Here is a 12,615-nt window from a genome sequence, read left to right on the forward strand (position 1 = left end):
TAACAGGTCAATCTGGTTCAGTCTCCCATGGGGTCACTGGTCCTTCTCCTGGGTCCTGATATGCACACTCCTTTGTGTGTGCCCTCCAAGAGTGGAGTCTGTGTTTCCCACCGTCCTGTCGAAGTCCTGCAATCAAATCCTGCTAGCCTTCAAAGTGTGATTCTCTAGGAATTCCTCCTCCCGTTGCCGGACCCCCTGGTTGGGAAGTCTGATGTGGGGCTCAGAACCTTCACTGCAGTGGGTGGACATCTGTGGTATAAGTGTTCTTCAGTTTGTGATTCATGCACCCAGCAGTTATGGGATTTGATTTTATTATGATTGTGCCCCTCTTACCATCTCATTGTAACCTCTCCTTTGTCTTTGGATGTGGGGTCTGTTTTTTAGTGAGTTCCAGTGTGTTCCTGTCAATGATTGTTCAGCAGTTAATTGTGATTCTGGTGCCCTCACAAGAGGGAGTGAGAACACATCCTTCTACTCAGCCATCTTGAACCAATCTCTGCTCCTAACTTGTTGATGCCAAAGTTCTTCTCCCTGAGAAAGTCAGATGAGGATCTCATGAGCTTATTAAAAAATGTCCAATATAGAAAACAATACAAAAAACAATATAGAAAAGTGAGGAGTCATCATTTTGTCTTTCTCCTTGTTTGGGATAAATTATTTTTTCACAAAATCTAGCATACTTGAAAAGAAGGACATGATAGCACAATTTTTTTCTACCATATAAATTTTTGGTAAAAGTAATTTCAATAAGTGTTTCTACCATAATTAAATAACACTTCCCTAGTATTGTGGAATATTCAAATTGCTTCAGAATTTTATCTATTATAAATAACAGTTGGAAGAACGGCTTTGTCCAAAATTTTTTTGTTTCTGTATTTCATATTCTTTCCCAATTTATGTATTCTTATTGAGTTAACATATGACTTCACTGAATAGTTATCTAAAATATTCCTACTTGTCATCCAAGGGGGTTTTCCATTTCTCCTGAAACTTGGACTCATTTTTTTCTCTGGACACCACTCATTTTCTGACCCTAAGTAAGTGAGATGTGTGCAGAGACATTACTCCATGTGTGCAGAGACACACTCTTTTGCCTCCTGTTTCCATTTTCCAGCTGTACCCTACATGATGCATTTAGAGAGGGAAGTGCCAGCATTGTTCAAGCATTAAGCATGGCTTGTTGGAGAACACCTATGACTACTGTCCCAGCATGGGGAACCCTGAGGTGTTGTCAAACAATCTTAGGGTAAAGAATGCTTATGACATGGATATTTTAAAACAACAGAATTAAATCCATTTGCTTCTAGAGCAGTGCTGACCAATAGAAGTTTCTGAGATCATGGAAATTTTCTATATCCGTGCTACGCAATATGGTAGCCACAAGCCACATGTGGTTTTGAACACTTGAAATGTACCTACTGTAACTGAGGAAACTAAAATTTTAAATTTAATTTACTTTAGATTAATTTAAACTTAGTAGCCAAATGGGGCTAGTTAGTGGCTTCTGTATGGGGCAGCCCATGACTAGAGAGTCAACTCAGAAGTGTGTAGACATCTAAACTGGTCTTTCCTTTACCTCTTTCTTTCCAGGGAATTTCTAGTATCGATGGACCTCAGGGGGAAACGGGAACGGGAAATGTTGGCCCTCAGGTAGGTATAGCCACTTGTGGGATGTATTTCATCTGCTTTTGTGGAGGATAGAGGTAGGATGGGGTGAAAACTGGCTTGTTTCCTTCTGTAAGGTCTCTGCTTCCCTTCTCTCCTTAGGGTTCAAGAAGAAGACGAGGTCTGCCAGGGCTGAAGGTCAGTGCTTTCTGAGAAGAGTGGTTTCTTGTTCCACATATATGGCTACTTTATATAAGTTCTCTCATATAAAGCGGAGTGTTGGTTGGGTTGTTGGAGGCTGCATGATCCCTGGGAAATTTCTATGGAGACCTTTTCCATGAAGAAAGAGAAGTCTGTATGGTTCTTCTCTGCTCCCTCGCCAACCTGCTATAATATTTCATTTAGATGGAAAATAAGCTAACATCTTAAAGAATTGCTTTTACCTCTGAAATAATGATTTTTCCATTTAAAGAAGTGGGACTTCCTGTGGGTGCATAAGGGGATCTCATAGTCACTAAATAAAGGTAAAAAATCGAACTTTTACTATTCCCAAAGAAGGAATGGTGTGATTTCAGGGTAGAATGGGATATCTCTGTGGGGGAATCATATTTTACTGAGCATTTACCTAGCACCAGTCACTGCACTAGACCTTTATTTATATGACCTCATGTAAACCTTTCTGCAACCCCAGGAGTTATGAGCATCATTAATTAATTTTTAGGGCTAAGAGAGGAAATAGAGGTTTAGCAAAGTGAAGTTAGTTGTTAGAGGCCACATAGCTTTGGATTCAAATCCAAAGATTAGGAAACTCTTCAAAATTTTTGTACAAAATGAGAGTTAAATTTGTTATGTAGATTCCTTTCTAACATATTCTGGTCATGCTCTGCTGGTATTTTTTTCTAGCATTCTCATGATTTAGAGATGGAGGAAAATTCAGAGACTGATTTATGTCATTTCTGAGCCTGGGAATGAGTGCGTGTGTATGTGGCTTCAAACCAAACATGTTGGAAAGCATAGCTATTGAGAAATCCCAAGTCTCACAAATCCAAACAAGTTCTGTTGACACCAAGTAAAATCTTAATCTGTTTCATAAAATGTTAAGATTGAAATAAATTCTTAAATAGACCATTTCCTGTGCTTTGAATGCAGTTTTATAGCACTTGTGACATAAATAATGTCTTGAACTATCATTTTAGCCTATTGTTTTTATCCCCCCAAAAGGCAGAAAGAAATAGTCTACGAGTTGACTTGGCTAAGTTGTAGGGAAATTCAGTGACTCTACGCAGTGGAAGGAATTTCCTACTCTTAAATTATTTAATACTTTTGCAATGCTATGTGCAGTTTATCTAAATAGCCATTGACAGTGGGTCCTCTGCTCACTTGGGTCTTGGTTACTTTTGGTTCCCTAAACTGAACTCCATCTCCTGTGTTTTTCCTTTTTATTTAGTTGAAACCAGAGCTGAACCTGTGGTAAATTTAAAGTCAAATTGCACTTGCAAGCATATAATGAAAAACGTTTCCCTGCCCATTGTTTCCCAGGTCTTCAGGAGCACTTATTTTCATCTCTTGGGGCTGTTCCTTCTGGTATTATTGCCATTTTTCTAAAGAACATACTTAGTTTGCTATTTCTTGGTTTTCAGTTTTAGATGTTTTTCTATTGATTTCTTCCAGTGAGGAATAAAGATTTTTCTTAACCTGTCCATCTCCTCCATATGCTTCCCCCCAACTCATTCTTAAAATACACTTATTTTCTCCACTTTTGTTCAAATCAATTCATTATTCAGATGTTGACTGATAAATAGCAGTTACAGCTATCTAACTGTGATATTCCTTGAGTCACCCTCTCTCCCCATTTGCTTTGTGTTCTGTGTGCCTATTACTAGTTAATCATAAAGCTCTTTGACACAACTGATAACCTCCCAATATACTCAAACATGTGAGGTTTATTTTTCTTAGATTCCTCCTTCCTGGGCCATCTGTCCTCCTCCTCTCATCCAGGCTGATGTCTCTCTGGGCCTCTGCACTGTTGTCTTCTGGGGACAGCTTTGGGAACAGCAACCTCTCATTTTGGGAGCAAAGTGTGTGCACACTGCCATCTTTAATAGAAAGCCTCTCCCATTAATACCTTGTTATCTTGATGAATCCCTATAGTTTTGTCTCTTTTTCAACAATCCCTATAGTTCTTCACTCTTTTTTCTATTCAAGCTTTGATTTTTTAGTAAGAGATAAAATTCATAACTATTTGCAGACTCCAGGGTGAACTGGGTTTATATAACAAGCCAATGGTTTGCTAGTTAACCCAGTGTTGGAGCAGTGATCATATAGACTAATTTATGTTTTGAGGCTATAACTTGCTAAAGAGCAGCCAGTACTGTTGGAAGAATATAGCTTACAGAGGTGCTGAACTCCAAATTACAGCATTCCTTTGACCTTGGGAAAATATGGCTTGTTATTGTCTATAAAATTAAATATGTTGGCTTTTGCAAGATACATAATAAAATGAAAGTCTAACTAATATTTTATTTATGGAAAAGATTGTACTATGGCAAATAAATCAATGCATAGATTGTTTTGGCAATAAGGGAAAATTTTAATGTGTTAATTATGATAAAGTTAAGAATATCATTACCTTTTAAAATGTCCACTAACTCACCACTGTCCTGCAATTATTTTTGTGTGTTTCCTTTACTTGCATAGATAATAAGGGGTTATTATAATGAATACACTATTTTATATCTGATTTTCTGTGTTTCCAAATCTTCCTATTATCACTTTAAAACATTATATCTTACTCTGCTGAAGAAAAATGACTTACTAAACTATTTTTATGTTGAACATTTAGGTATTTCTATTTTTTTAGATGTCATGGTCAGTGACGTAAAGAAAAGCTGTATTACAAGGTTTTTGTTTTGTTCTTGCTTTTGCTTCGTTGACAATTTCCTTAATATAAATGTACAGGCATGGATAAATTAGGAGTTTGGGATTAACATATACACACTACTATATATAAAATAGATAACCAACAAGGACCTACTGTATAGCACAGAGAACTATATTTGATATCTTGTAATAACCTATAAAGGAAAAGAACATGAAAAAGAATATAAATATGTGTGTGTATATATATATAAATATAAATGTATATACACCTGAAACTAACACAAGATTGTAAATTAACTATACTTCAATTTTAAAAAAGTTAAAAAAAAATATAGGCATGGAGTTACAATAAAAGAGTCTGACCTTTGCTGTATAGAGCCATATTGTTTTCCGAAGTGTTGCACCATGAATGTCACTAACGTGATGTGCACATTAAACAACATTTCACAACCTGTTTCAAAATTTCTAGCTACATGCTTTTTAAGACTTGATTCACATTTATAAATCTAGATATCAACTCTTAAAGAACAGAATGATTTAACCATAATGATTAATAGAAGTGCTTCTTATTTATCTGAATGGTCTAAAAAACTTAAGAAGCACTAGTATTTGATCCACAAATTGACTAATTATTAGTTTAGGATTTCTTCTTGCAAATCTATGAATAATCAGTAACCTAGTCAACATGTGAGCAACATGAGAAAGAAGGCAGCATCATTCACAGAGTGGGTATTACCCTCAATTTTAGAAAACACATCTCCTCTGTAGAAATGAAGATATTTGAGGGAGAAATTAAATCAGTTACCGGATGAATCAGTTTAACAGCTCACCCCTTGCCTAGAAAACTAGCTTAATGCTGTAAGAATCTGTAGGGTTTTAAAGCCAGTTTTCTGCTATTTCTTTGTGTGCTTTTTGTGCTTTCGTTCCAAAATGTCACAGTTGTCGCTGTGCTCAACATTCTGAGTTTCCTCACATGGGATAAGCATCCTTAACACCAGCAAGCATTTAGCCCACGTCCCTTAAAAGGAGTGGATGCACTTTTAGGAACCAGTTATTATGTAAAACGGGAGTTTGGGTTGTTTAAACAAAGTATTTTTGCTTCCACCACTAGCTTAGATATTGGAAGGAGACTGGGAAAGACAGTAAAAATGTGGTTTTGCATTTTCCTAACCAAATAAGTGGGAACCACACCCCAACCCCCGCAATTTCCTTTCCAACTCTGATCCTAAGGGGGCTGAACGCAGACACGCAGATCTTTTTTGCCTTTCTCTTATGGCTTTCAAGTGACATCTTGCAGGGAAGGTTGCCTTCAATAGGGACACTGAAGGTGCCTAGCGAACTCACTAAGTTTTATTCGTTTTGACAGGGTGTGCGTGGAGAATCTGGTGAATGGGGTTACAAAGGAGAACTTGGGTATCCAGGCTCACAGATTGTATCAGGGAACTTATTTTTAGTGCTGAAGACTACTTGTTTGAATTTTTAACTTAAATTATTTGATTGGGATTTAACATGTATCAGAATGGTCTAGGATGCCTCCCTCCCAGGGCATCCCAAAGAAAATTGTATAGCCTCTCTTCTGGGCAGGTTAAACCCTGGTAGCTAATATTTTTTGAGCAATTACTATGTCCTATGTATGACCCTTAGCACTTGTATTAGCTCATTCAATCCTTCAATGGGGAGGTTTTATCATCCCCATTTTACAGGGGAGAAATGGAGTGGGGATGGAGAAGTTAGGTAAATTGGCCAAGCTCACATAGCTTTGTAAGTGATAGACATGGGATTCAAACTCAGGCAGTCTAGTTATAAAATCTATGCTCTTAACTACTGCCTCTGAAGCTGTGTATGCAAATTAATCAAATAATGTTTAATTCATTAAAATTGTATTCAATTTGGCAGGAAAAATCAGCAAAATGTTTATTGAGTGTCAGGTATACAGAGGGCACTTTGCAAATATGCCTGGGTCATTCATACCATTAAGGCAAGGGTCTTGCCCTGAAGGAGTTCAGTCCAGTGGGGCATTGCAAGCTATTGATAATAACCAGAAATTAAACCTCCAACCAGTTCTTCTGTAATCTTCTAAGCATAACCCAAATATGTCATTCTGTAAACCCTTCTGGAACACTTTCTGCATCTTTATTTTGAAAGCCAAATTGTTTCCAAGGATCCTCAAAAGGAGAACTTTAAAACAAAAGATTTTACTAACACATTGAATCATTCTCCACAATTTTGAAATTCTTATGAGTGTCAGATTGTCATTGAGAAGGTTTCTGCTGTTTTTTCTACTTGACAAAAGTACTAAAGAAAGAAGTGGGTTATCAAGTGTTATTAGAAATTGTACTAATTTTATGATAAGTACATATTTATGATAGAAGATAGTATCTGAATCTAGGGGGAAACAACTGAGAGATATTTTTGGCTTTCCTTTTGATCACTGGCTTAATTCAAATGTGGGCACTCCCCCTGCCCCCCACCGTTGTTGTGTCCTGGACTTCTTTAAGTTCACTTTATTATACAGCTCAATGTAAGGGGAGCAACCATGAGTAAGATAATCCATAAAAACTCCTCTTGATTCTCACCATACCCCACCTGGGGTGTGGGTATGATGGTCTGTTTAAACAGATAATTACAATACCTCACCCAGGAGTATAGAAGCCAGGATCAATGCTTCTAATAGAAAGAATTTCTCAGAAAAGCTGGAGAAAAATTAAAGTGTCAAAAATCGATAAAGTAAAATAGATTGGGGAGAAAATGAACAGCTCCTCAGCAATGTACCCAGTGAGATTAGGCCACTTAGATGTGTTTGGGTTCTTGGTAATATCAGAATGCGAACGCTTGTCCTTAGTCCTTGTGTGGATAAGGGAAAGGTTGATTTTTCAAAGGAGATCAGTATCCCAGCAGCTCCTCTCATTTCCCTTTTAGGATGTAAAATTAGTTGGGTGAATTAAAATATAAAAGCAATTTTCAAACTTTAGTGTTCACCAGCTTCAACTGGAGAGGTGGTTAAAAATATAGATACATCCTGCTTCAGATGGAGGGAGTTTGGAGTGAGTGAGTGAATTGGGGTGCTTCGGAGGGCAGAGGCTGCTTGATTCAAGTGTGGTACATGGGATAGTGATGGGCCAGAGTACCTTAATTTGTACTTCCATTAACATCCAAGATAATTTTGTGGTTACGTGGAAAATAAATAGCTCTATAAAAATTGGTTGAATTTTAATTTCATCTGTGGACCAGAGACCAAGAGGAAGGCGAGGACCACCAGGAATTTCTTGAGAAAAAGGCTTACTGGGTGCTCAGGTAGGTTTGACAAAGTAACAGCTCAACACAGCTGCTCATTACCAATGGTCAGTTCATAGTCCTGCATGTCCCTGGACAAATAACGTAAAGCTATACTGTTTGTTCTAGGATCTGTGGGTATCAGGAATTTCTAGAAATAGCTAATTCGAGGCAGTAGACATTGATCACCAGCTATGTACCCCTTCTTCTCTAAGTATATTGTTGGAATATAGTGATGAATGAGATTGGTTTGAGCCACAGGGGTGTGTAACACATGCTCATACTTACTTATAGTGAAAGAAAAAAATAGTAGTATCAAAGGGCCACAAATGACTGATTTATTCCTTACAAACATAAAAGGAAGCATTGCTTAAAATTATCCCAGTTTTGTAGAGGAGAAAACTGAGGCTCAAAGGGATCAAATAACTTTTCATCTGGGTAGTAGGTGGATGAACTGGCCACCAGCTTGGGTCTTTCTAGTGCCTGTTTAGTGACTCCCTCACTAGCTATCCCATGGTTCATAGAAGGGTCAGATCAGGCTGAGGCAATCAGGTCAGATCAGGCAATCAGGAGTGGCTTCCTACAGAAGGAGCATTTGAGATAGCTTTAAAAACCCAAGCAGCATAATTTAAGCCAGGGATTAGTGTATCTGGAGATTCAGAATGGCCTAAGCCATCTCTCTCTTGGTTGGGAAAAGTCAAGCCACATAACTGATTGTATCATTTTCATTCTCATTCGATCATATTTTCTATTTGGAGTGGGTAAAAGTCCAGGCTTTTGTCTTCCCAGTGTCTTAATCAGATGGTATTTTTCCCTCTAGTAGACAGGTAATTCCTCCAATTCTTGGTATGTGGAGGACGTGGCCTCTTGCACAGAACACCTTACTGCCCTACCTCAAACCCCAGCTCAGAGGTTAAATGTGTCTATTATGCACTTTGGAGGGTAAAATTAATTGTATCAAACATTAGAGATGATTTGGGTCATGGTCTTATTACAGGGGAATCCTGGACCTCCAGGGCCAAATGGTTCAAAAGGAAAAGATGGACCAAGAGGAATGAAGGTAAATGTCAGAAAAAACACTCTTCCTAGACTGCAACTTGGAATCTTTTATATGAATATCTCCTTATATGATCATTTCCAACATGAGTGTCTGATGTTCTTGGTAATTATATATATATATATATATAAATATATATATTTATAAGTACTCTGAGATAATAGACACTTGACATGGCTTTTTTTTTTTTTTATAAGTACTCTGTGATAATAGACACTTGATATGGCTTTGGATTTTTTTTGGGGGGGGCTGCATTGGGTCTTTGTTGCTGCCCACGGGCTTTCTCTAGCCTGTGCGGGCTTCCCGTTGCAGTGGTTTCTCTTGTTGTGGAGCACGGGCTGTAGGCGCACGGGCTTCAGTAGTTGCAGCATGCGGGCTCAGTATTTGCAGTGCGTGGGCTCAGTATTCGTGGCTGGGAGCTCCAGAGTGCAGGCTCGGTAGTTGTGGCACATGTGCTTAGTTGTTCCACGGCATGTGGGGCCTTCTAGGACCAGGGATCCAACCCGTGTCCCCCACATTGGCAGGTGGATTCTTAACCACTGTGCCACCAGGGAAGTCCCTTGGTGGTGATATTGACAGTCCATTATCTTGTAGCTGGATAGATGCATACAGAGAAGGAAAGATATTTAGACAGACATATAGAAGGATGGATGGTTAGATGGACACATATATTAGTAGACAAAGATACATCAATAGATAGATAAACATATAGACTCAGCACAAATATAGATCCATACACTTACACCTAGAAAAAGCCATAGTAATATAAAATTCTTTAACTCGTGCTGCATACCTGGTTTGTTAATTTTCAGTACCAAAATCTTCACTATATTTGTTAGTTACCTGTATTTAACAAAGTCTAGAGGAAGATATTGACCTTAGACTGTAGGATGATGCCAAGAGGACTTGAAAGGAGTATAAAACCTTTAAGGAAAATGACATAAAATTGCATGAACTCATAGCAGAAAATTAATTTAATTTTTACCTTTTATTTTAAAAGGGAGAGCTTGGTGATGCAGGAGAAAGAGGACCGCCAGGTCTACAAGGACCAAGGGGGAAACCTGTAAGTCTAGTTTGTAAGTCTAGTTTGGACTCCTAATCAAATTTCTTTTTATTTGTTCCACACAAAATTCTAACATTCTTGATGAATATTTGGGGTCACAAATATGATATGATCATCAGTAGAGCTGTTGTGAATCTACATAGTTCAGAGACTCCCAAACTTCTTATATCAATAAAGAATCCAAAGGTGTCTCAGGATTTATTTTGCCTTCTGACATGTTGTTGAAGAGGGAAGTTCCAAAGAGACTCTTCTGTTTGACAAAGATATTTTACAAGCATTTGAGTCTTTAGGAATACAGAGATGTTCAATTAAACTTTTCTTTTCCAAAAAAACAAGTAAGACAGCCAATCAGCGTTGCAAACTTTTAAGGGTCTGTGTTTGATTATTCAGAGCACAACACTAATCTTTGGAGACCAGGGATGATCTGCAGGGCTGTGTATTTTTACCTTAGTCATCACTCTGAACATGAGAGCAAGTTAGTTATTTCATGACTATTTTCAATTCATTACCTCACTGGAACTAGCTTTATAATACAGAGTAATGCTGTCTTTCCAACTCATGTTTCTGAGATTTCTTTCATCAACAGTAGGAAGGACCTGCAGCTGTTTTGCCCTCCGCACTGAACTTGCAGCTATTAGCAAGGAGAGGAAACAAAAACAGGACTAAGAAGCTTAAATGCGGAAAGGGAAAAAAAATAGTATTACTATCAAATGCATCTACACTCAAATCAGATGATGAAGTTAACACTGTTTAGCTTTAAAATATCTTGACTTAAAATAATGCAAAGCTTGTGCCTGCTGACCTCTCCCTGGGACAGAAAAAGCCGGGAAGCAATGCCTTTCTTGAAGGTATCACATCAGAGGGGGAATCTCCAAAATATACAGTTTGGGCCTCTGGAGTTGAAGATGCTGGAGGCCCTGCATGTCCTTAAGCAGAGGGAAGCTGGTGTAACAGCAATTGAACCTCATTTGTATCCTTTTTCCCCCTTAGTAATTTATTTCTGGCATTTTTTTTTTAACCTTCCTTTTTATTTTCTAATATTTCAAACTTTCCTCCTTAGGTCATAGCCATGATTCTTGTGGCTTAAAATTAAAAAAAAAAAACAAAAAATTTTTCCTCAGTTGATCTACTTGATTTAGGCACAGTCTTTGTCCATTCAGCAAAGAACAACTAAAAGGTTCTGAATTCACTCTTTATTACAGGATGCTCACTGTCTATATGTACAGATGCTAAGATCCCAGTAGCATCGTCCACATTTTCATAGCGACCATCATCATCAACACCATGTCAAATTCCACCACCACCACCTCCAACAACATCACCATCACCATGACCACTACTACCATGAATCACCACCCCTCTACCACTACCGTCACCACCACCATTACACTCCTCTGCCAACATCACCGATACTCCAGCCGCCACCAGCAGCAGAATAATGGCCACTTATCAAGTAATTTCTCTGTGCCTGGTATCATGCTAAGTGCTTTCCATGCGCAATTCCACTTAATCTTTCCAAAAGCCATGCTTTATAGATGATATTATTATCACCATTTAAAAGATGAGGAGGCTGAAGCTTATAGAGGCTGAGTAACCTGACCAAGGTCACTCATAGAACCAGTGCTGGAAGTGGCATAAAAATTCAAGTCTGTCTGGGTTTATATCATATGCACGACATTGCCTCTATCCCAGTCTTCTCCCCACCTCCCAGACTTCTCTTTATCCTTAGAGGTTTAGGAATTCTGGAACTTCTTCCATTGTTATTTTATCCTACAAAGAAAGCAAGGTTAGCCCAGGGGGAACTTTGTACAGTGACTTGGCTTCCTACAACCAAGGTAGCATCTTGCTGAGGTCAGAATCTTGCTGAAAAGAGGGTTAAAAATTAAGACACACACACACACACACACACACACACACACACACACACAAACTTATCTCATAGTCTTATAAAGTTTTATCTCATAGTCTTTAAAAATTTTAAACGCTTATCCCCTCCTTAGCCTATGAAGGCAATCTAGTGTTTATCCTGTAAAGGTAGGGTAAACCTCCACCAAGCCCCTCCAACCTGCCACCAAGCTCCTTCTGCTTTCTCCACCTCCTTGCACCTGCTGATTTGTCCAAGAGTTCGGATAATATTATTGACCAAGTGTTGATGTGGATGACTCTACAATTCATTGTGTATCATTTTCTTAGGGTCTTTCTGGTCCAGATGGATATGGACGTCCAGGAAGAAAAGGAACAAAGGTGAGGGTTACCTTACAGATTTTTCTCAACTAAAGACTGTAGTTTTTATTTTATTTCACTAGAATAAGTGTTATTACCCAAGTGGTATGCCAGGAATGATTTCTACATGTTGTTTATGACATATTGTAGCTGCCAGAGTTTCAGCTTTAAAAAATAAAAGCTGGGTTTGTTACTCCCTTATTGAAAAACCAAATTCCCTACCTCATCTTCCACCTGTGCCAGATGGCCCCACCCCAGCTCTAGGCATGCCAGACCCTGTCCCAACTCCTTGCCTTTGCGAACGCTCTTGCCTCTATTTGGGATGTCCTTCCCCATCTCCCTCTTTTGGACCATTTTTACTCCTTTTCTTAAACCAACTCAAATATCAGCTTCTCCTTGTGGATGCCCTATTGGGCTTCCCCAGACAGAAATTGTTGTGCTATGCTCTGTGTTCCTAAAGCCCATCATTCATATTTCTATAGTAGCCTTTCCCATCTAGGTTGTATTACAATTT

At 38.4% G+C, this 12,615-nt stretch overlaps 1 protein-coding gene across 1 annotated transcript in view; it reads left to right on the plus strand.

The window, feature by feature from the left end:
• Window positions 1–1,606: 1,606 nt before the first annotated feature.
• LOC116753180 (collagen alpha-4(VI) chain-like) overlaps window positions 1,607–12,615 on the plus strand; it is a 58,039-nt gene continuing 47,030 nt past the window's right edge. Inside the window, 6 exon segments of the mRNA XM_032630704.1 lie at window positions 1,607–1,650; window positions 1,768–1,786; window positions 7,717–7,779; window positions 8,756–8,818; window positions 9,816–9,878; window positions 12,072–12,122. Of these exon segments, the coding sequence (XP_032486595.1) occupies window positions 1,607–1,650; window positions 1,768–1,786; window positions 7,717–7,779; window positions 8,756–8,818; window positions 9,816–9,878; window positions 12,072–12,122 (303 nt within the window).

Source organism: Phocoena sinus, chromosome 4, assembly GCF_008692025.1.
Source record: "Phocoena sinus isolate mPhoSin1 chromosome 4, mPhoSin1.pri, whole genome shotgun sequence".
NCBI lineage: Eukaryota > Metazoa > Chordata > Mammalia > Artiodactyla > Phocoenidae > Phocoena > Phocoena sinus.